This window comes from Neofelis nebulosa, chromosome 3, assembly GCF_028018385.1.
Source record: "Neofelis nebulosa isolate mNeoNeb1 chromosome 3, mNeoNeb1.pri, whole genome shotgun sequence".
Taxonomy (NCBI): domain Eukaryota; kingdom Metazoa; phylum Chordata; class Mammalia; order Carnivora; family Felidae; genus Neofelis; species Neofelis nebulosa.
In genome coordinates this window covers 139,050,447-139,071,903 of record NC_080784.1, presented here as the reverse complement: position 1 = coordinate 139,071,903, position 21,457 = coordinate 139,050,447, and the positions used below count along the sequence as shown (strand labels likewise).

Genomic DNA, 21,457 nt, shown 5'->3' with positions numbered 1-21,457 from the left:
ATCATGACCTGAGCCAAAGTCGGATGCTTAACTGAGCCACCCAGGCGCCCCTCAAGTTATTCTTTTTGAGGGGCTTGCTTGTTTTTCATCCAGATAGCATCCCTCCTGATTATCTAATCTCCAAATCCCTATTTATCCTTAGCTCCACAGACAGATTCAACAAGTATGCAAATTCTACAACCTCCCCTTGAAATCAATTTGCAAGGTATTTACAGTCCACTGTCAGGTGTTCTCCAAGAATCAAGAAACATACTCCAAAAGATAGGGGATGGGGGACAGGCAGGGAGCTGGCTTATCTAAGCAAGGACTAATTCTTAAGAGATTAATTTATTAGTGAATATTTTCACATTGATAACGCTTGCTCCACTGTAGAAACCTTGTACCTAGGGAGCTCTGATAACAAGGACCTCTGTATCTCATTAAACTGTCTCCAAAGCCTTCTGAAGTGTGTGGAATCAACATTTTATAGAAGACGAATCGATAATTATTTACCCAAGATCACAGACAAAATCTATACAAGAGCTATGACTAAAACCCAAGTTTCCCAATAGCTCCTTCCACACCACCACATTGCTTCCATGATATACATTTCATTCAAAATACATATTCACTGAACCACATCTATGTGCCAGAAACTGTGCCAAGTCTGGAAAGAGAGATAAACAAGGTAAAAGAACTATCGTTAATGTGGCACATACGCACAATGGAATATTATTCAGCCTAAAAAAAAATTCTTACATGCTACAACACAGATGAACTAGGAGGACATTGTGCTGAGTGAAATAAGCCAATTACGAAAGGACACATACTGTGTGATTCCACTTATATGAGATATGTAGAGTAGTCAAATTGATAAGAGACAAAAAGTTTCTGTTAGGAGTTGGGAGGGAGGGAAGAATGGGGAGTTATTGTTTAATAATGTAGAGATTCTGTTTTGCAAAATGAAAGAAGTTCTGAAGATGGATGGTGGTGACAGTGGTACAGCAGTGTAAATATACTTAATGCCACTGAATAGTCCACTTAAAAATGATTAAAATGTTATGTATGTTATGCCACAATTTATGTATTTTTATCATAATTTTTTAAATATAAATTAATTTTTAAGAGAGTTTTGTTTTGTTGAGAGGGAAAGAGACAGAGAGAGGCTCAACCAACTGAGCCTCCCCAGTGCTCCAATATAAATTAATTTGTAAAAATTACATGACAAACAAAACAAAGCCAAAAAATTACCACTAAGAAAAATTATAAATGTAGTAGGGGAAACAGACAAGAAAACCAAGTATTATAACACAGTGTGACTAATGGAAATATTAAAAACCAGTATGAAATGTAATAGAAGTCTAATTAAAGTTAAGAATTTGGTAGGTATAATTAAGTTCTAAGGGAATACATAGGAGATGATCAGGGGAAGAGTATGGCAAACAAAGGCATCGTAAGTAAAAAGGAATGCCAAGATCCTAAATCCCGAGAGAACATGGTCTATTTGGTAATTTCTTAAAATAAGTTAAATTAGGTGAAAATGAAAAAGGTATGTATTCAATCATAAATGCCTTTAATGTTAAAAAAGCACTGGCATCTAAATTCAAATCTGACAGACTGAAGCCAAGAAACTGATAAGAAATGAATATGGCCAAGAAAATCTGAAGCAAGGGTGTGACAAGATCAGATCTGCATTTTTAAAAAAATCACTTACACACAAACTTAAGTTTATCTTGACTGTAAGACAGAAAAAGATTTCCATCTTCAATGAGAAGCCCAAAAGTCGTTAAAAAACAATCTAAATGTACTTTGAAAAGTCAATAGCTACAATATAAAGATTACAGAACCTCCTTGTGATAAGAGAATTCAACAGGAGAGGTACTTCAGTGTTTTAAAATTTAGTTCCTAAGAATTTAAAAGACTATATAATGGAACTAGTTGACAGTGGAAATTCTCTCTCCAAACTGAACTTAATGCCAATGATTCTAATGAAATTTAATAGAAGTCTATCTATGCCTTTTGGTAGGGCCAAGAAGTCTGCCCATAATTAAAAGGTGAAACTATGATTAATGTGCAAACACATTATATAAATGGCCCAAAGACCCAGCAATGATATCATTATAGTCAAATGTCAAAGGTGAAATCTTGGCATTGACCAAATGTTCACTCAGGCACATGTACAAACACCACAACTGTTTAGCGTATAATTTTCCCACACAATTAAAAAATGTAAGGGATTCTCTCAAGCTCAGAAATAGTAAAAAACACTGCACTGAGAAATTCCTCTTGGTTAACCCCCTCCACCAAAAACTCCCAAAAACTTCCCAAGGGAATGTTGGGGTCCCTTTTTCATCGATACATCCAAAGTTACTTTCAGCCAACTGAAGCCCACTTCTGGAACCAGATCCAAATCCAAACGCTTTCCAATCTTCCCTCTGGGGCCATACTTGTCCCCATGACAGCCCTCAAGACAGCAGCCTCCTATAACATCACAAATCTCTGCTGAGGGCCAAAAGAGAAAAATACATTCGCCCAACAATACTGCCCTCAAACTACAATCTTTCCATGCCTCCTCTCACTTGCTAAAAATGAGAAGCCTCCCTAAACACAATGCAAAGTTTCAGGAAAATGACAGATCACTGCCACTGACTTCAGAGTTGCCTGTTGTTACACTGTCTATAAATTTATCAAAAATGGTAGACAGTGGTTTTCATATATATATCCTCTCCCACCTACCCCTCACGGTTAGTTAACATTTAAAGTACCTTCCCCAAGAATACACATTCTAGGAATGGGTAATTAGCATTTGAAAGTATCTAGTCAAAGTTTACCATCCAGAGGTACTTCCATAAGCCCTTAAAACACAATGGAAATTAGAAATGAGCTCATAAGTGGTGAAAACGGTCATGTTAGTACAGCTCTGAATTAAAGACCAGTCACCATGGCTGTATGTCTCTAGAAAGATCACACTGCTTGCCAGGCAGAGTAAGAAGAGTGCTGGACTTAAGCCATTATAGAAGGAGAAAGGGAAAGGAATATCAATGGTGTTGCAAGGAAGTGATAATTATGGGTCTTGGACTCCATATTGACTAAGGAAGAATCTGAGGACAGGAAGTGAGTGATTCTTGAGAAAGAATGATTAACAGATCAGAGATCTCAAAGTCAAAGAACTGCCAGATTGGGAATACAATGGCAGATAAACTAATAAAGAAAACAAAATACTCAAAGTCAAGATTTGAGGTGTTACAGTAATTGGTGATGACAAATTATTAAAGTATATAATAAAGAGCATTCGGCCACACTGAAGAATTTGCTGGTAAATATACCTAAAATTTTGTTATCACATAAGTAATTACTACCATTGTGACCATTTTCTGTTCATAGAAAACTGCATATAAAGCATTTTGAAACCAAAAACAAACAGAAACCACGAAATAGTATACTCTCACGTGTATTAATTTAAATCTATTAAACTTAGCTACGTGTGCTCTAGAGACAAACTGCCTGGGTTCAAATCCCAGTTTGGCCATTTACTGGCTGAGTGCCTCCATTTCTACACTGATAAAACCGGGCTGTTATTAGTACCTACCTTCCAGGATTGCCCAAGGACTATATAAGTGACTACATGTAAAGGGCTAAGAATAGTGTGAGGCATGTGGTAAACACTAGATGAATGTTAGCTAGTATTACTGAAGTTTAAGACTTTGCTACTTTCATGGTAAAATTCTACCAAAAACTAAGGAGACTAAAGTAATGGACTGATTTTGAGATAAGGCATTTGCTCAGAGCACACATTTAAATAAGTGTAAGAAATAACATTTCTTATTAACTAGTTTGGTTTATAATAATAACTCTACTTATTGCACTAAAACATTTCAAGATGGCAGAACAGCCTTTCTTAAACCTAAAAGGAAGGTGAATATATAGCTTAATAAACTATAAAGAAATATAACCTGCAATGACTGGTGGTGATACTTGAGTTGTCTGTCCTGTAACTGCTTTACTATTAATTGGTTTTGCAAAGATCAGCTTCGTGATTACTGGACCAGAGGTTGGTGTTCGAGGCTTCTTAGCAATCTGAAATATATAAATAACTATGAAGGCCATTTGTTTCTGTAAAACACCTATTCAGTCAAAATTAAACAGAAGATTGATATACAGAAGTACATATGAAACCGGCTCATTTAACAGAATATATCTAAGTATTAATGTTAAAAACATCTAAAATGCAGCCATTCATGAAAATACTAATATGATCCCATTCTTAAGCCAATATATAGCAATACCTTTGCATTTTATTGTAAATCCTTACTTTAGTCTGTAGGATAATATGCATATGATGAAAACCAAAAGAGTATTTAAAAATAATTTTAATGTTTAATAATGCTTACTTAATAATAAACAATAATAAAACATGACAGCAATATTCTTTCTCAAAATAACAAATTATTCAGTAATAAAAAGATAGAGTCAGTTAAGAAAGCATAGTGCAAATGATGAAGCCACCTGTAAATGCAATTACATTGGCCCCTGGAAGCAAAATATGAACACACATTAAAGACAGGCTTATGATTAGATCCTCAGCTTTAGATCTATATATTAGGGTAGATAAATAAACAACTGAATAAGTTAATATCCTAGGATACAAAGAGACAAGTTTGGCAAAACAGACTATTCTGAAGACAAAGCCTCTAGAAATACCATTTGCTAAAATACTGTTTATTAGACTATCAATTCTTTGAAGGTAGGGTCTATATTTATTCATTCCTGATCTTAAATTATATTGGCATACTGTTCACCTGAACTAAAATTCTCCACAAGTCAAAGAGGGTAGAGTTATCAATGTTTTAATATTGAAATTATCAATGTATGCAAAGATATAGCTTCTTCTAAAAGTTAAAAGCAGAAATTTAGTTATGATAGGGGAGACATTAAATATTTTGTCAGATATGAAAACTAAGGCCCTGAAATTGCTATTATTGGAAATAAAGACTTAAAATGAATAAACACGAGGGGCACCTGGGTGGCTCAGTCGGTTAAGTGTCCGACTTCGGCTCAGGGCATGATTTCACGGTCCATGAGTTCGAAACCCGCGTCAGGCTCTGTGCTGACAGCTCAGAGCCTGGAGCCTGTTTCGGATTCTGTGTCTCCCTCTCTCTCTGACCCTCCCCCGTTCATGCTGTGTCTCTCTCTGTCTCAAAAAAAAATAAAAACATTACAAAAAAATTTTAAATGAATAAACACGACCAATTTGAATAACATAAGCATACCAGAAGCTGCAATGGATCACAGACCTAGAAAAATATCAGCGTTGTGCTCAAATTATAAACTAAATAATACATTACCTTATACTTAGAATATATTACTTTCTTACACTCAACATGTTACTGACAAAAAAAATATAAATGAAATATAAATCATTTTTTAAAAAAACAAAACAAGGAGATCCATTACTGTATAAAAAAATACCCGGCTTGGGGGCGCCTGGGTGGCTCAATTGGTTAAGCATCTGACTTGGGCTCAGGTCATGATCTCACAGTTCATGAGTTCAAGCCCTGCATCGGGCTCTGTGCTGACAGCTCAGCTAGGAGCATGGAGCCTGCTTCGGATTGTGTGTGTCTCCCTCTGCCCCTCCCCTGCTCACGTTCTGTCTCTCTCTCTCTCAAAAATAAATAAACATTAAAAATTAAAAAAAAAAAATAACCAGCTTGCAAAACTGATATATCCAAATAAATGTATAACCATTGATGCAATTTGGGAGACATAAAGGGGATATATTTCCCAAATGTATTTACAGGCCTAAATTCTAAAATAAGTCAGAATATGTCATCTATTGACTTATTAATAATCTCTAAAGATAAAAATATTGATGTTCTTAGAAACCCATGTCTTATAATAAACATTCTTTTAGGAGCTTAGAGTATTTCTCCATTTTTAACTGATTTTCACAATCATATGACTATATGAATACTTACCAATCAGGAAAAAATGTAAACAATACAACCAAAGGCACATTAATTATTCAAATGAATAATTCCAATTTGCCCCTGTGGCTACATTTCTTTAGTGGCTCATTGTTGAAAATAACAGTTTATAGTTCCTTCAAGGAACTATAATAATTTGTATTATAAATTCTAAACTACTCTAGAACAAAATTATTAAGTAAAACAAAACATAAAGTATCACTTTTAATAAATTTATCTAATCAACAAAGACAAAAATGAATCAAAAAAGGAAATTTACAAATATAGCCCAATATATAATCAAATAATACGTGCAGGTAATAATTGGCATTGTATTATATAGATTCAGCAACTAATAAGGAGCTATATTGTTCCAAACTGTTAGTTATTAATTACTCTTACACACTACGCACAAGAAACATGGGAAAGTGTTTATATATCTGTAATTAAGTGTAACTATACCTCTTTGTTACTGCCTCTGGCCTCAACTGTCACCTCTTTCCTTCATTTTTCAAGATGGGTCTCCTTCTTCCACCCTTACCTGCTGTCCATACCCTAACAGTTTCAATACTCTGATTAAACTTAAGACAATGCTGAGGATTGTCTAGGAAAAAAACCAGAGAATCATATACACCGTGTAATACTAAACCACATATTCTGGTGCCTAAAGAGGAAACATAGATGTGTAGCTTCTTATTTATTTATTTTTTTTTCTAGGCTTTAGAGCTTTGTAGCTTTTTACTTTTGAATTGGAAAGATCTGATTTGCCTAAAAATAACTGGACAAGTGGAACAATATTCTAATTGGGGTTTCTTCTGTTTTTGTTATTTTTTTAAAATAGAAATTCTTTTTTTAATAAACAGAATCAGGTTTTATAAAATTAACAATAAATGCTTTCACTGTAAGTACTTAGGGGACTGTAGTAGAAACCTTGTAGATACAAGTAAACTGGTCATGAAACAGCATGCATACATTGCTCTAATAAATGAAAAAAAAATGACATTCTGATTTTCATTATCAGTTTATTGTGAATGTGGTTATGATCCACATCTCCAAAGCCAGATAAACTCTGGTAAACTAATAAAAACAAGTTTCAAAACTGATTTTAAAAAGACAAGATACTTGACAACACGATGCTTGATGGTATTAGTATATCTCATTCAAGAGATTCTCATCAAAAGAAGTAAAAGGAAGTCAGAGATAAGTGACAGATGATAATGAACAAGAAAGAAAAGGGCACTAAATATTTAATAGTGGCAGGAGGAACATGGGCAAATTACAAGGTTTGAGAAATCATACAAAGTGCTTAAATAAAAAACCCAAGAAAAATAAGCTTCTAGTTATTTTGCCAACATAATAACCAAAACATTATTTCTAATATCAGCAGAGTGTGGATAGCTCCTTAAATCTTCCTACTGCTTTATATACCTGCATGAGTTCTCTAACTCACACCTCCTTTTTTCTGGAAGATGAACCTTTCAAACAGGGAATGCATTTGTGTTTCCTGATATTAAGTGGATCATTTTATTTTAAGAGCAGTGGTGACCTCAAAAGGCCTATTTGAGCATAAAAAACTGGGAACCATTGAATGTATGCTCTGTTAACCTTCTATCTTAGGATCCTGTTCATACTAACAATAGGAACCATTTTGAAGGATCCTTGAAGTTTTGAGAACTACATCAGTACTATCTTTTACTATGTATTTCATCATGATCAAATAGCCATCTTCCAGCTAAAGCAAAAAACTCAGAGAAGTAACCGATCCAAAGTTCCACAGGTGATAGGGTAGCACAGAGGTCACTCAAATCCAGCTGGTCCAATTCTAAAGCCAATATGTTACCTTCCATCATGTGACACTGCCTCTTCCACACTGCAAACACGAGTGATGGCAATGGAAGTAAACTGCAAAGAGGCGGCACACGCTGGCTAGTATGTACTATTGCTGGCTCCAAGGGTTTCTCAGAGCAGCAAGTTTTCCTAGACTTTGGCCATCTGTTAACTGAAAAAAATTATGTCTGAATGATTTTTTGACAGCCTAGCAGCAACTCTGGTATCTTTATACCAGCAGAGCATACTTGCAATCAAACTACTACAGAGAATAAAATGCATTTAAAAATGAGGAAAAAGCTATAAATACACTAAATTAGAAATTTAACAAAAATTAAGTTTGTTCTAAGTCACATTTAAAAATGAGGAAAAAGCTATAAATACACTAAATTAGAAATTTAACAAAAATTAAGTTTGCTCTAAGTCCTCTAGCAAACATTTTCAAAGCATTAGACATATCAAATTTTACAAAAAAAAGAAACCCACAAAATTACTAAAAGCAACATTCAAAAGAATTCAATAACAACTATGCATTTAATTACCCTACAAACACAACTAAGAATCAATTTAATTTTTAACATGCATTTGAATTAATAAGCCCCCTTCTTTTTTTTTTTTTTTTTTTTTTTTTTTTTTACCTGTACTGTTTTTAACTGTTGGGTCTGTAACACAGAGGGCTGAGTTGTTGTATTAATCAGTTGACTTCCTGGGGTCAATGCTGAGACACCAATGACAGGTTTCACCTCTGGCCTCCCTCCAATGGTAACTACTTTAATTTGCTGCGGTGGTAACTTAGCATCTCCTGACTGGGCCTGAGTTGTAACTTTCTGAGCCTGGGGTAGTTGGCTATGGGGTAGTGCTAAAACAATTGGTGAACCAGACTTGCCCAAAGTTGTTAAAATTAACTTCTGTCCATCTGGTTTAAGGGTCTGATTGCCAAGTTTAAGATCTGATGTCTGTGATACTTTGTTTAAAATAATCTGATTGGCTGATATAGTCACAGGAGTCTGAGCACCAAGTTTTTGAAGGCCACTTGGAAAAGCTGGTTTCACTGTGGTATTAGAATCTGCTTTAGTAATTGTGGTATTCACTGCAACTTGGTTAGTGTGGTTACTGTACACTGTGATTGGTTCCGTGGAAATGGGCGTGGCTGTAGAGTCACCAGTAGAATTTATGTTGACAATTTCTTCCAGTTCTGTCTCCATGGGAATTGGGGATGAAACAATAACAGCCTCAATACTATCATCATCCACTAAAGTTATACCAGTGTCCATTATCTCCTCTGGAAGCAAACTATTCACCTCAGCTGGCACCACCTCCATGATCGTTCTCCAGCTAGAAAGTTGATCAGGCGCTGCAATAAAGTTGAAAATGAATAAATTACTAATTTTCAAAACAGATTTAAGAAAAAAAATTATTTAAAAAAATGCAAGTGACAAAATCATTATTTATTACTGATGTATAATTGAGCAACAAACTTGAAACTACTGACAAACTTGAAAACTGCTGATTCACACAAAGAAAGACTTAAATGTAAACAAATATTGGAAAATATCTTCAAATCTCTAGGGAGCTAGGTCCTAAAATGAGGGTAGTTTGCCATCTATAAAAATCCATTAAATACTCAAAATAATGTTAAAGGAGTTCCAGAGTAATCCATCTCAGCAAGTGCAGATGAAATGACTTATTTGGCTCAAGTCTGATCAGTTAACTTCATACCAAAAACAACTTTATTTGGAAAAAAGATTCTCAAATCCTCCTTGGCCATTTAAAATGTCAAAAAAGAAAGCATTTAAAAGGCGTAAAAACCAGTCTCATTACAAAAAAAGTGGTAATAATAATAAAGCAGATTACGAACAAATCAGAACTATGATGCTTTTATTACTTTTAATGTTTTTTAATGTTTATTTTTGAGAGACAGATGCGCGCAGAAGGGCAGAGAGAAAAGGGGACAGAGATCCAATGCGGGCTCTGTGCTGACAGCAGTGAGGCCGTCAGCCCGATGTGGGGCTTGAACTCATGAACCATGAGATAATGACCTGAACTAAAGTCGGACACTCAACCGAGTCACCCAGGCACCCCAGAATTGTGATGCTTTTAGCCAAAGGTTATGTAGAACTTCCAATAAAGAAGTCAGTACCCTTATCTAAACATTACATCACGATCATGACTGACTAAATAGTAATGTTGCTTGCCCATACAACATTAAAGATCCACAGAAACCTAATCAGCATTTTTTCTCCCATTTTTTAAAATACAAAAATGCAATACCCATTCTGAGATTAACAGACATGAGCAACAAATTATAATTATTAGCACTGACAGATACTAATAGGGCCAAAATTAATCATTATTGAGTGCTTGCCAATGATAGCACAATTTATCCTCACAACCATTCTGAGACAGTATCATTACCACTCCCATATTACAGATGAAGAAACTTAGATTATAAAATCCGTCCCAGGTCACATAACTAGTAAATGATAGAGCCCAGACTTAAACTCAGGATATGTTTTATGATACCAAAGTTCATAATTTTAATCACAAAATTACATTGCCTTAAACTTTTACCACTGGTATTTTTTAAATGAAGAAAAAAACAAGTCTACTCCTTTACAGTCAATCCCCTACCCCAAACATCCCATCCTACACAACCACTACTCTATCTCTATAGATTAGTTTTGACTTTTGCCCATTCTAGGATTTCACATAAATGGAATCATACATTATGTATTTGTGACATAAAGGAACCATGCAGTACGACTGAAATTTATCTTCATTCCTTCACTTACCACAAGTTCTGTTCCTTTTTATTGTTGAGTAATATTCTATCATATCAATCTACCACAATTTGTTTATCCATTCACCTGTGAATGGACATCTGTAGTGTTTCCAGTTTGGGATTCTTATAAATAACACTGCTAGTTTGTTATGGATATATATTTTCATATTTTTTGAATAAAGACAAAGAAGTAGACTTGCTGGGTCATAAGGTAAATTTATTTTTAACTTTCCGTGAAACTGCCAAACTATTTCCCAACTCGGCTGTACCACTGTATACACCCACCAGCAATGTGCAAGAGTTCCAGCGGCTCCACATCCTCGCTAACAACTGGTATTATCAGTCTTTTTAATTTTAGCCATTCTAATGGGTGTGAAGTGATATCTCATTGTGGTTTTCGCTTGCAATGCCCAAATGACTAATAACAATGAGCATCTTTTTATATATGCAGTGTATTGTACATCTTCTTTTGAAAAGTGCCTGTTAAAATCTTTTGCCTTTAAAAAAATATACTGGCTTTTTTTGTCTTCTTATTGAGTTGGATAAGCTCTTTATATATACTATAAAATCATCAGTCACAATAACCTGTAGCTCAAAGGAATGACTAGCATTTTGAGACTTCAAAGTACTAACATTTCTCTACATGCAGCTCTTTCTGATCAGGAGAATCCCCTCAGATATTTATGGGAACTTAAAGTAGACATGTAAAAACATCGACACCAATTATGTCTTTAGCAATGGGAGTCACAATAGTACATAACAACAAAGGGCCCAACCCATCATGTCACATTAGCTTCCCTTACCTACTGCAAACGGTGCCCAAGGCCCATCAGTTGCATCTGCACATTCTATTCCCCACAGAATAAGGCAGGATGATGACTTGGGTGCCAGTATCCACCAGAGCCATGAAGTTTTGACTCCCTGCTCTGAATCTCCACCAGTATATTTAGACATGTGGGTATGGCCTTTGGTCCCCGCTTAAGGACAGGGAGATCTTTGCCCAACCTCTATTCATCCCTCTCCTTAAAGCACCTGAAGTCAAGGTGTAGGAGGAGGGAGAAGTCAAGTCACAGAAGGAGATATGGGTTGGCAATGAATTTACTTTCAGTTTCAAGTACCCACAGTTCCAACTCAACTAAACAAACTTCTAATTCACCCAAAATTCTATATCCTCTGACACCAATATCTCGGCTTTCGGGATCCTTAACTCAGTGACTACAGCCACACTGCCTTTCAGCTGGGGCTATGGAGTTGAGTGTACAATAATCAAAGCACCATTTGGGCTCTCCGTTCAGACTCTAACTATCCATTAAGAGACAGAACACTGGAATACTTATTCCCCCTGCCCCTGCCACCCTTGCCCACCACTTGGGTGACAGCATTCACTACTAGATGCCAGAATCTTTTCATATCCCCTAACCTAGTCGACATGGCTCTCATCCTTCCTCTTTCATAAAGCTATGTCTCTGCCAGCACTCCACTTTCATGGCCCAAACTGCCAAGAGTGTGAGCAATCTGAGATTTCAGACCCTCTTTGTAAGCTAAGTTTCCTGTTACCATTTCACAGATACTGGCAGACCACACAGTAGTCCTAGGTAGAGACACAGGACTTATTACAGTATAGTAGGAACATGAGAGAATCATGTTTGTATCACAACTGAGAACCCTGAGCTCAGAGAACCTGATTCATTTGTAATGGGCTGAAGCACACCTGCCCTTTTGTCCACAAGAAGATATTATCTTTATTATACTGCACAAAAAGCAAATCTGCCCTTGGCTACAGCACGAGTCACTATTTCTATCATTCAAGGCTGTTTGCTATACAAACATCCTAGAAATGATCATTTAAAAGGGCAGTTGCTGCCTCAGTTGCAGAGGTGCAGGAATGCAAAGAGCAATGGAAAACTGTCTCCCAACAGTATATCTCTCTACTTACTTATCTTAGTAATGTTTTATATTTCAAATGTACATGTCTTGCACATAAATTCATCCCTAAGCATTTCATGTTATTTGATGGATTGCAATTGGTTTTTCCATTTTCCAATTGTTGCTAGTATATACAACGATTTTTTTTTCATATTGTTCATGTAGCCTACAACCCAGGTAAACTCACTTATTAACTTTAGTTTTTTGATGTAGATTCTTTAGGATTTTCTACAAACACAATCCATGCTGTTTGAGAATAATGTCTGTATTTCTTCCTTTCCAGTCAGTGTGTCTTTTATTTCGTTTCCTTGCCTTACTACACTGAGTAGGACCGCCAGTAAAATGTTTAATAAAAGTGGTAAGAGCAGACATCTTTGCCTTATTACCAATCTCATTTGTTAGATGTGGGTTTTTCACAAATTCCCTTTATCAGGTTCAGGAAGCATATTTATATTCCAGTTTGTGGAGTTTGGTTGGTTTCTTTTTTTTCCCCAATCATAAATGGATATTTCTGTCATATGCTTTTTCTGCAAATATTGAGATAATCACACAGCTTTTCTCTTTTAGCCTTGAATTATATTGACTTTTTTATTATTAAGCCAATTTTGCATTCCCGAAATAAGCCCTATCCCTAGTCATGGTGTATTATACTTTGTATATATCCCTGAATTCTATTTCCTAATATTTTGTCTGCATTCATGAGGGACACTGGTATGTAGTTCTTTTTCTTAGAGTGGCTGTCGGGGATAATGCTAGCCTAATAAAATGTGTTGGGGCATATTCTTTCCTCTTCAATTTTCAGGAAAAGTCAGCATAGAATTGTTACCATTTCTTCCTGAAGTGTTTGTTAGAACTCAACAGTGAGTCCATCTAGACATAAATCTTTCTTGTTTTTTAAGTATAAATTCAATTTCTTTGGTAGATATAGGGTTATTCAGGTTACTCAGTGACCTTTGATATTTGGTAGTTTGTGTCCTTCAAGGAATTTATTTCCTCTAGGTTGTCAAATTTGTTAGCATTAAATTATACATAATATTCTTTCATCTTAATGTCTGTAGAAATGTCAACTCTTCATTCCTCATTTTGGTAATTTCTGTGTTTTTTTCTTTCTTTCTTTTTTTCCTTCATTAGTCTGGCTGAAGATGTATCAATTTTATTGATCTTTTCAAAGAACCATTTTGGCTTCACTGACTTTCTCAATTCTTTGTCCATTTATTATTTAATTGACTGTTACCTTTATCTCCTTCCTTCCACTTGCTTTATGTTTAATTTGTTCTTTTAGAAGCTTAAGATGGAAGCAAAGATCAGGGTTCAGTAAACTATAGTCCACAGACCAAATCAGGCCCATAGTCTGTTTACTGCTCTCCAGCTAAGAATGGTTTTTATATTTTTAAATAGCTGGGGGGAAAAGTATATATAAATTATATAAAACAGATTTACATGGCCTCCAAAGCCTAAAATATTTCCTATCTGGCTCTTCCCAGAAAAAAGTATGTCTAAAATTCTTAGTTTCACAGATTAAACCTTTCTTCTTTCCTAAATTAACACTTAATATTAAAAAAATTTGCCCCAAACCTCTAGCTGCATTCAGTATGTTTTTATTATTATTAACTTCAAATATTTTCTAATATTCCTTGAGATTTTATCTTTGAACCACGGAAAAATAAAGACATGCTATTTAACTCCCAAATATTTGAGGATTTTCTATCTTATTACTGATTTCTAATTTACTATTTATTGCCAAAGAATGTGATACTCTTTCCATTATTTCAAATTAGAGACTTATTTTATGGCTCAGTATATGGTCTATCTTAGTGAACACTGCATGTGCACCTGAAAAGAACATGTATTCTACAGTTGCTGAGGGCAGTGTTCTACAAATGTCAATTATATCAAGTTGGTTGATAGTGTTGTTCATATCTTCTATTTTGTCACTTTTTCTTCTTCTATCAATTAGTGAGAAAGACTGTTAAAATCCCTAGATATGATTGTGGATTTTTCTTTTTCTCCTTGTCTGTGCATCTTTGCTTCATATATTTTGAAGCTTGCTATTCAGAATGTCTTTTTATTTGTCCTGTTAAAAAAGACTAGGAATTACAGGATTAGAGTCTCCCTTGAACTAGGAGTAAAGTTCAAACTTCTAACAAGAAAAGGTCTGCTTGACTTGGCCAGTCTCTATGCAGTACGGGGCCTTGCAGAATTCTGGAGCCAGCACACCTCAAAGCCACTGAGCAGACTATGATAAATGCTTTATAGTTAGACATCTATATCTGTTTCAATCAGGGTCACATGCAAGGCATGGTGGCCTGTGCTAAAAGAAACTCTGAAAAGGAGCTGCGGGCATGGCAGGAAAGGGTTTGGCCATGTAGCTACATGAATCATCACTCTAATTTTATCCCTTAGGAATGGAAGATATGTACTAGCACATGCAACCTCATCACCACTGTGTTGAGGACCACTCCAAGAAAAGAGAGGGTTTTCACAAGCCAAGAGGACTGAGGAGCTTTACTTCACCTCATCTGTACAAAGGGTTACACGTCAAGGTAGAGTAGGAAAGAAGACAGAACATACAATGTATTCCTCATGCCTCCAATATTTTTTTTTTGCTCATAAAACAAAGTTCTAAAAGCAAGGTACAATTCTGGAAGCCATACATTGAGTTTTTCCTTCTCACAGTTGAACATGGTTGAATGGTTTAAATCTAATGAGAGTTAAAAATTCCTGATTTCAGAAAACCTAATGATTTCTAATATGTCCAATTATATTACATTTTAAGTTCTACCTAAAAAGCACCCTCACTCTCATCTCCACTGTCCTAGGCACTCTGTCACATTACCCTGGTATTTCGATCATAGCATTTACCACTAGAAAGTATCTGTTTATAGTCTGATTCTTCCTCCCCTACTTCTTTAGAATGCAAGCTCCATGAGGACTGGGACTTGTCTGTCTTCATCACTGGATCCCATATCTCCAATGCCTAGAACAGAGCTGCCACATAATAACTTCTCAATACAAATTTGAAGAATGAATCATTTAATCATGGAGAAGAGGTATCATCTAAAATTCTAGCATTATTTACATTGGGGTCTGAAAGATAACTTTGGTTTGTCTATTTGAGTAAGACAGGTTTATATAATGCTCTAAAACTTCACAACACTTCAAATAAAATAACAAGTTCACAAGGCACAAACTGAGAAATTCCTTTTCAAATAATTTTTAAATACTCAGAATTAACTTTTAACTAATACCCTCTGCAATTATATTCATCTTAAAATTGATAAGGTTCTCTTTATTTTTAACAATTTTAAAATTTTTACCAGTCATTTAATTAACAAATACTTATTGCTTCCCAACTTTGTAAGGGCATTATGGATAATTAACCAAAGATCTTGCCCTGACAAAGCTTAGAAATCAATAGTATGGCATGATCACATCGCTTCTCGGCCTTTTGGCTAAGATCAAGTGTAGAATGGCATGATCACAGTTGTACTCTAGGAGGATTAACTTCATCTCAGTATTTTAGTGGACTGGAGGCAGAGAGACCAGTTAGAAGGCTATTACAGTAATTAGTTCGAGACAGAGATTTATGGAGGGTTTGACTTAGGATAGTGAATGATTACAATAAATAAATATAAAATAAAAAATAACGTAAGACAGAAATGGCAAATGCTCTATGCTTTTACATCTTTTAAGAGTTTCTCACGGAAGGGAACCTGGGTGGGTGGCTCAGTTGGTTGAGCATCTGACTCTTGATTTCAGCTCAGGTCATCATCCCAGGGTTTTGGAACTGAGCCCTGTGTCAAGCTCAGTGCTAAGCATGGAGCCTGCTTCGGATTCTCCCTCTCTCTCTCTCTCTTTCTGTCCCTCTCCCCCACTCATGCACTCTAATAAAAAGTTTCTCATGGAATATTATCAGTGCTGAAACACTGTTACTTTCTTAATTATAGGTGAAGGACAACCTGGGTGAACAAATGTTTTCATCCTTGCATATAACATTATGAAGTGGTGACCTATCGTCATATTACAGGTGAATAATTTGTCAGATTAGACAAAAATATCTGAGCAATAAGAGCTATACTTTTGTACCTAAATCTTACCACCAGCACTAACTGGTTAACTATAACATCTGGATTTTAGCCCGGATTTCTAAAATCAAACACTGACAGCTCAAAAAACTAAGTACATAACTACATTTCTCAAACTAAACTGGGAAGACTAGACTATTCCTGAGGAATATTTGAAAAGTCTATATTTTCATTTTGATAATATGTTTTAAATAGTGTACTCTGGATCAACTGAATAACCACCTCAGACTCACAATCAATGGTACTAGAATTAGGGTAGTCTAAAAAAAAAATGCACAGAAGGGTCTTACAAGGTAAATGATATATTTATGCTAAGTAAAAGCCAAACCATCTGTGATTTAAGGAGGAAAGCTTTACAGCATTCAAACAGAGAAAAGTGGTATATCACAGGATATACAGTATATAGAAAACTGCACACCTTGCCAAGGCGGGCAATAGTATATTCACTATGCAAAGAAAGAGTTTGTTTCAGCAAAACAACATCATCCAGGGGCGCCTGGGTGGCTCAGTCAGTTAAGCGACTGACTTTGGCTCAGGTCATGATCTCATGGCTTGTGAGTTCAAGCCCTGCGTCAGGCTCTGTGCTGACAGCTCAGAGCCTGGAGCCTGCTTCAGATTCTGTGTCTCCCCCTCTCTCTGCACCTCCCCTGCTCGTGCGTGCTCTGTCTCTCAAAAAATAAATGTTAAAAAAAAAAAATCATCCATTACCCTAAATTTAATTTGTTTTACTGGCTTTGTAGTTTTGTTTCTATTTCATTTATAAATCCACTTGCATTTTACACTTACTAAAAGCAATAAACATAAAGAATTTATGCTTATATACGTCTAAAAATTAAATATTTTAATAAAACTATTTAGGCCAATACTAAGGACCTATACACTTTCTTCCCTTTAAAGAAGAACTACGTATATGTATATTATTCATGCTTAAGACTAACATGGTGGATAAAACATGGGGATTCAAATCAGAAAGATTCATTTCCGAATGTTGGCTCTCCTAGTTGTTTAAAACGTAACCCCAAGCAGTAATCTCTCTAAGCCTCCATTTACTTGCAGGGTTACTATGATTTAGATGGAGCAAGAGGAAAAGAATTTTCATTTGAGTTAATAGTGTACCACATTCGATATTCTACCAAACAGCAAGGCTTAAGATCTTATCATCTTTGATGTCTCTTCATACAACTATTAATCTGTAATATACATGCATATTATACCTTTATTATATCTCCTTCCCACTGCAACCAAGAATTGCTAAATCTTTGAAGTTTGGAACCTACTATGGTATCTTTACCTCCATCTCCTTTAACCTCCAACACATTCTACAGAAAAGTTACAGAACGTATCTCTCTCGAGTGCATCTCTGGGGCTGTCACTCTCCTATTTAAAAATGTTCTGTAACTGTCAGCGTGCCTGGCTGGCTCATTTGGAGGAGCATATGACTCTTGATCTGAGGGTCATGAGTTCAAGCCCCATGTGGGGTATAGAGATTACTTAAATAAAACTTTAAAAAAATTAAATTTTCTGTAACTCTCAAGGTCTTCTGCATTAAAGCTCTACCTAATCCATCCTTCCAACTTTATCTCCCATGGATTCCTAAACTGAAAGTTTCCTGAGACGATGATACTGAGTTATCCTCTATTCCTAGCACAGTATATGACATATAAAAGATATCCAATAGTAACACTTGAAATAAGCAATGAAAATCTATAATGCTCCTCTTCCCAAAAAAAAAGACACTAGGCTATCTCCAGTAGCATAACTCTTCATCTCTTTCTAGCATACTTCTAACTAGTAATAGACAAATTGTTCTAACTGTAACAAGGTGAAAACTGGCCTTTAAAGACAATCACAAAGAATCAAAAAAGACAATGGTCCTCTGTGATTAAAAGAAAAGCCAATGAAAAAGCATTTTAATCTCCCTCTTTAATTACTTTTTAAATTCTGAGTTTTGCTACTAACTTAGCAGCTAACTGACATGTACCAAATAATTGCAACATAAAAGCTGTAAGAAAAAAACAGAACCAAATCCCAACTGGATAACACAAGAACATCAAATGATTAACAAAAAAATTCACTCACTAAAGCTTCTGAGTACCTCCACAGTATTTCCTCTAAAAATTTTTTGGTCCCTTATTCTTCTAATGAGTGAAAGCCAAATAAATGGCTATGCTACATACACACATGCACACAAAATATTTCTCCTCTGAACGAAACACATGATGTATGATATTGTATGTCATTCTATGACATCATCTCTCTGTAGGACACTTGGATAAGGAAAATTACTGCTAATCATAAACATTACCAGTGGGCATTTCTTAAATACTCACTTCTCTGTTCGGGCTCATATATTCAACGTCACTGAACCCAACCTTCCACTACAAAAGCTGGGAAAACTAGAGGGCCCAAATTAATGTATAAAAATTTGATTCAAATGTAACTTTTCAGTAACACTACTGGTGTATGGAAGCAGAAACACTCCTGAGGGATCTGTAGCACAATCTAAAACATACCTGGATCTTTAGGTAACCAAACAAAATTAAACTTTGGCCATCATAAAGTCAATCACTCCAATGCTCCAGCTCTTTAAACAAAGAGCTAACAAGTCCAGTATTCAGAATAAAGCAGAGGTCTCTATTCATCTCTACCAACTTAATGTCCAGCCATCACAACTTCCTTAACAACAAAGGTAAAACTTGTGAGTCAAAATAGAACTCCCACAGCTGTATTTCCCTTGGATTATAAAATCTACATATTGCAAAATATTCCATAACTTTAGTCTCCTAATTCATGAAATGGAGGGGGGGGGGCAGGGAAAAACATGGATATAAAATATGACTGACAGTTTCTCAATTGTTATTTGCCAAACGGCAGGGGCAAAGGGGTCACTCTATGGATGACAGAGCCATAAAAGAAAAAGACAACATTTTTAATTGTAACAAAACTGGTCCATATGTTTAAAAAATGTGAGCATCCACACCCCAACAAGTTACAGACTACGATCTAAGACACAGAGCTTAAATGCAGAATAAAATGCCTATGCTCTGCCTCCCTAAAGAAACATAGACCCCTATAAAACTGAACATCACCATACCAACACCCGCCACAGTGGATGTTTTAAATATTAAGTAAGGAAATCATGATAAGTGCTAGTGGTTCCTCTAGGCCTCAGCAGCAGCCTTAGGTATAACAGCAAACTCGAGCCCTCTTAACACTCATAGAATAATGTTGATGTCATTACGAGGCTACTGATTCTTTGCACTCTGGACTAGTCATTCCTTGATCCACAACGCAATTCCTCCCTTACCCACCACCCCGCTAAATAATAGAGATCTCAGTGCAGAGAAGCCCTCGGATACCCCCTTCCCCTCTACCTCCAGCGGCTGCCGCTTTCTCCTCCCTCCGGCTCCGAGGTGGGGGCTCCAGAAGGTCCCGGGCAATTCCGAGCCCGGGCGGTGCTTGTTTTGCCTGTGCACGGTAGCTCCGGCCAGCCGCTTCCTTTCCCAGTCTGCCCGAACTCGAGCGCTACAGGGGACCCGGGGGCCGAGGAGGGAGCCCGGGTGGCGACGCCGCCGCCGCCGCCGCCTCTGGTATGTCAGGGGCCGGGATTGTATTTCGAAAGATCCGCCATTTTCACCTCGTCATCACCATCACAGCTCAGCAGCTTCCCCGACAGCCCGAGCCCGGGCCGCCGCCGCCGCCGCCGCCGCCAGTAACCTCCCCCTTCCTCCTCCTCCCCTCCTCAGCCCTCCCCTCCGGAGAGGCGCACACCCACATATCCGGGGAAACCTCCCGCCCGCCCCGCCAACCTTCAAATGCACAGGGAGATACAAGCGCACACACAGCCCACGCCGAGACCTTTCACCCCACAGCGAAAAATGGTGCTTCTGCGGGCCCGGCAGCTACGCGAAAGGAAGTCGCTCTACCTGCTGAGTCCCAAGTCCGGCATATTTTTGTTTTGAAGAGCAAAAGCCACACGGAAGGCGGCATAAGGACAATGAAGAATCCAAACACTTTCATTTTCAGTAAAGCAACTTGAGACAGATGAAGCAATGCGTTTTATTCACTGTGCTCATTTCAGATACTAAAAACATGATTAAGACCTTTAATGTCATTCACCGACTGACGTTTTCCTCCACTTCAGCACTACTTTGACAGAGCGATCCATTTCCATATGCATGTCTTATCTCCCCGTCACATCTGTAAATTACAGGCACTGATCCTCCTGCTGATAATGTGGTCAAGACGACTAATTTTAAAAATAAAGTTTCAGCTATTTCTCTCTTCACTTAATTTCATCCGATCATTTCTGTCCGTGAACACTGACTTCCAATGTCATTGGTTTAAGGCGTCAAAGCCCAAGTAGGTTTAAAATATATCGATCCTAATCATGAATGAACAATTTCTAAAATACAAGAAATACACCTCTAAACAAAAATTATTTGCCAAATATTAAGATCTAAGTCACTAAATTAAAAAAAAATCTGCCACAGATCTATTTGTTCAATACAGAGAAAATAAACAGCTTACTTTAGAACAAGACCCCAGAGTTACCCATCTTTCCCACCAGCTACTCTTATTATGCGGATTAATAACTAAAAAAGAACGTAAGCAGTTTTTAATCATCCTAGAAATAACACAAAACCATAAGCTGCAAGGCTTGTGACAAGACCAGAATTAAAAAGCAAAAACAAAAAACTAAATTGGTTACCTTTTTTATTTTCAGAAAGATTTGCTAATCGCCCATTCAAAAGCTGAATTCTAAACCCACTACTGAACTACAGTATATACTCTGAAAGATCTACCTGAAATGAGCAAACTAAATTTCAAGGTTGAGAACAGGGTCAGTCTACTTTTTTAAAAGTTAGTCTAAGTAAGGTGGAAGTTGAAAAAAC

General features: G+C 36.5%; 2 protein-coding genes across 7 annotated transcripts in view; both read right to left on the bottom strand.

The window, feature by feature from the left end:
- Window positions 1–21,457, bottom strand: part of LOC131507383 (placenta-specific gene 8 protein) — a 196,861-nt gene that overhangs the window by 85,511 nt on the left and 89,893 nt on the right. The gene's annotated exons all lie outside the window — the stretch shown is intronic.
- Window positions 1–21,457, bottom strand: part of LIN54 (lin-54 DREAM MuvB core complex component) — a 69,227-nt gene that overhangs the window by 46,808 nt on the left and 962 nt on the right. The window contains exons 1-3 of one of the 6 annotated variants that reach the window (XM_058722082.1): window positions 19,937–20,209; window positions 8,408–9,123; window positions 3,933–4,056 (exon numbers count right to left, since the gene is read on the bottom strand). In XM_058722082.1, the coding sequence (XP_058578065.1) occupies window positions 3,933–4,056; window positions 8,408–9,091 (808 nt within the window). In that variant the 5' untranslated portion in view covers window positions 9,092–9,123; window positions 19,937–20,209. Of the gene's footprint in view, window positions 1–3,932; window positions 4,057–8,407; window positions 9,124–19,936; window positions 20,210–21,457 lie in introns of those variants that run through there. The other 5 variants (XM_058722079.1, XM_058722083.1, XM_058722080.1 and 2 more) reach the window with 5 other exon arrangements.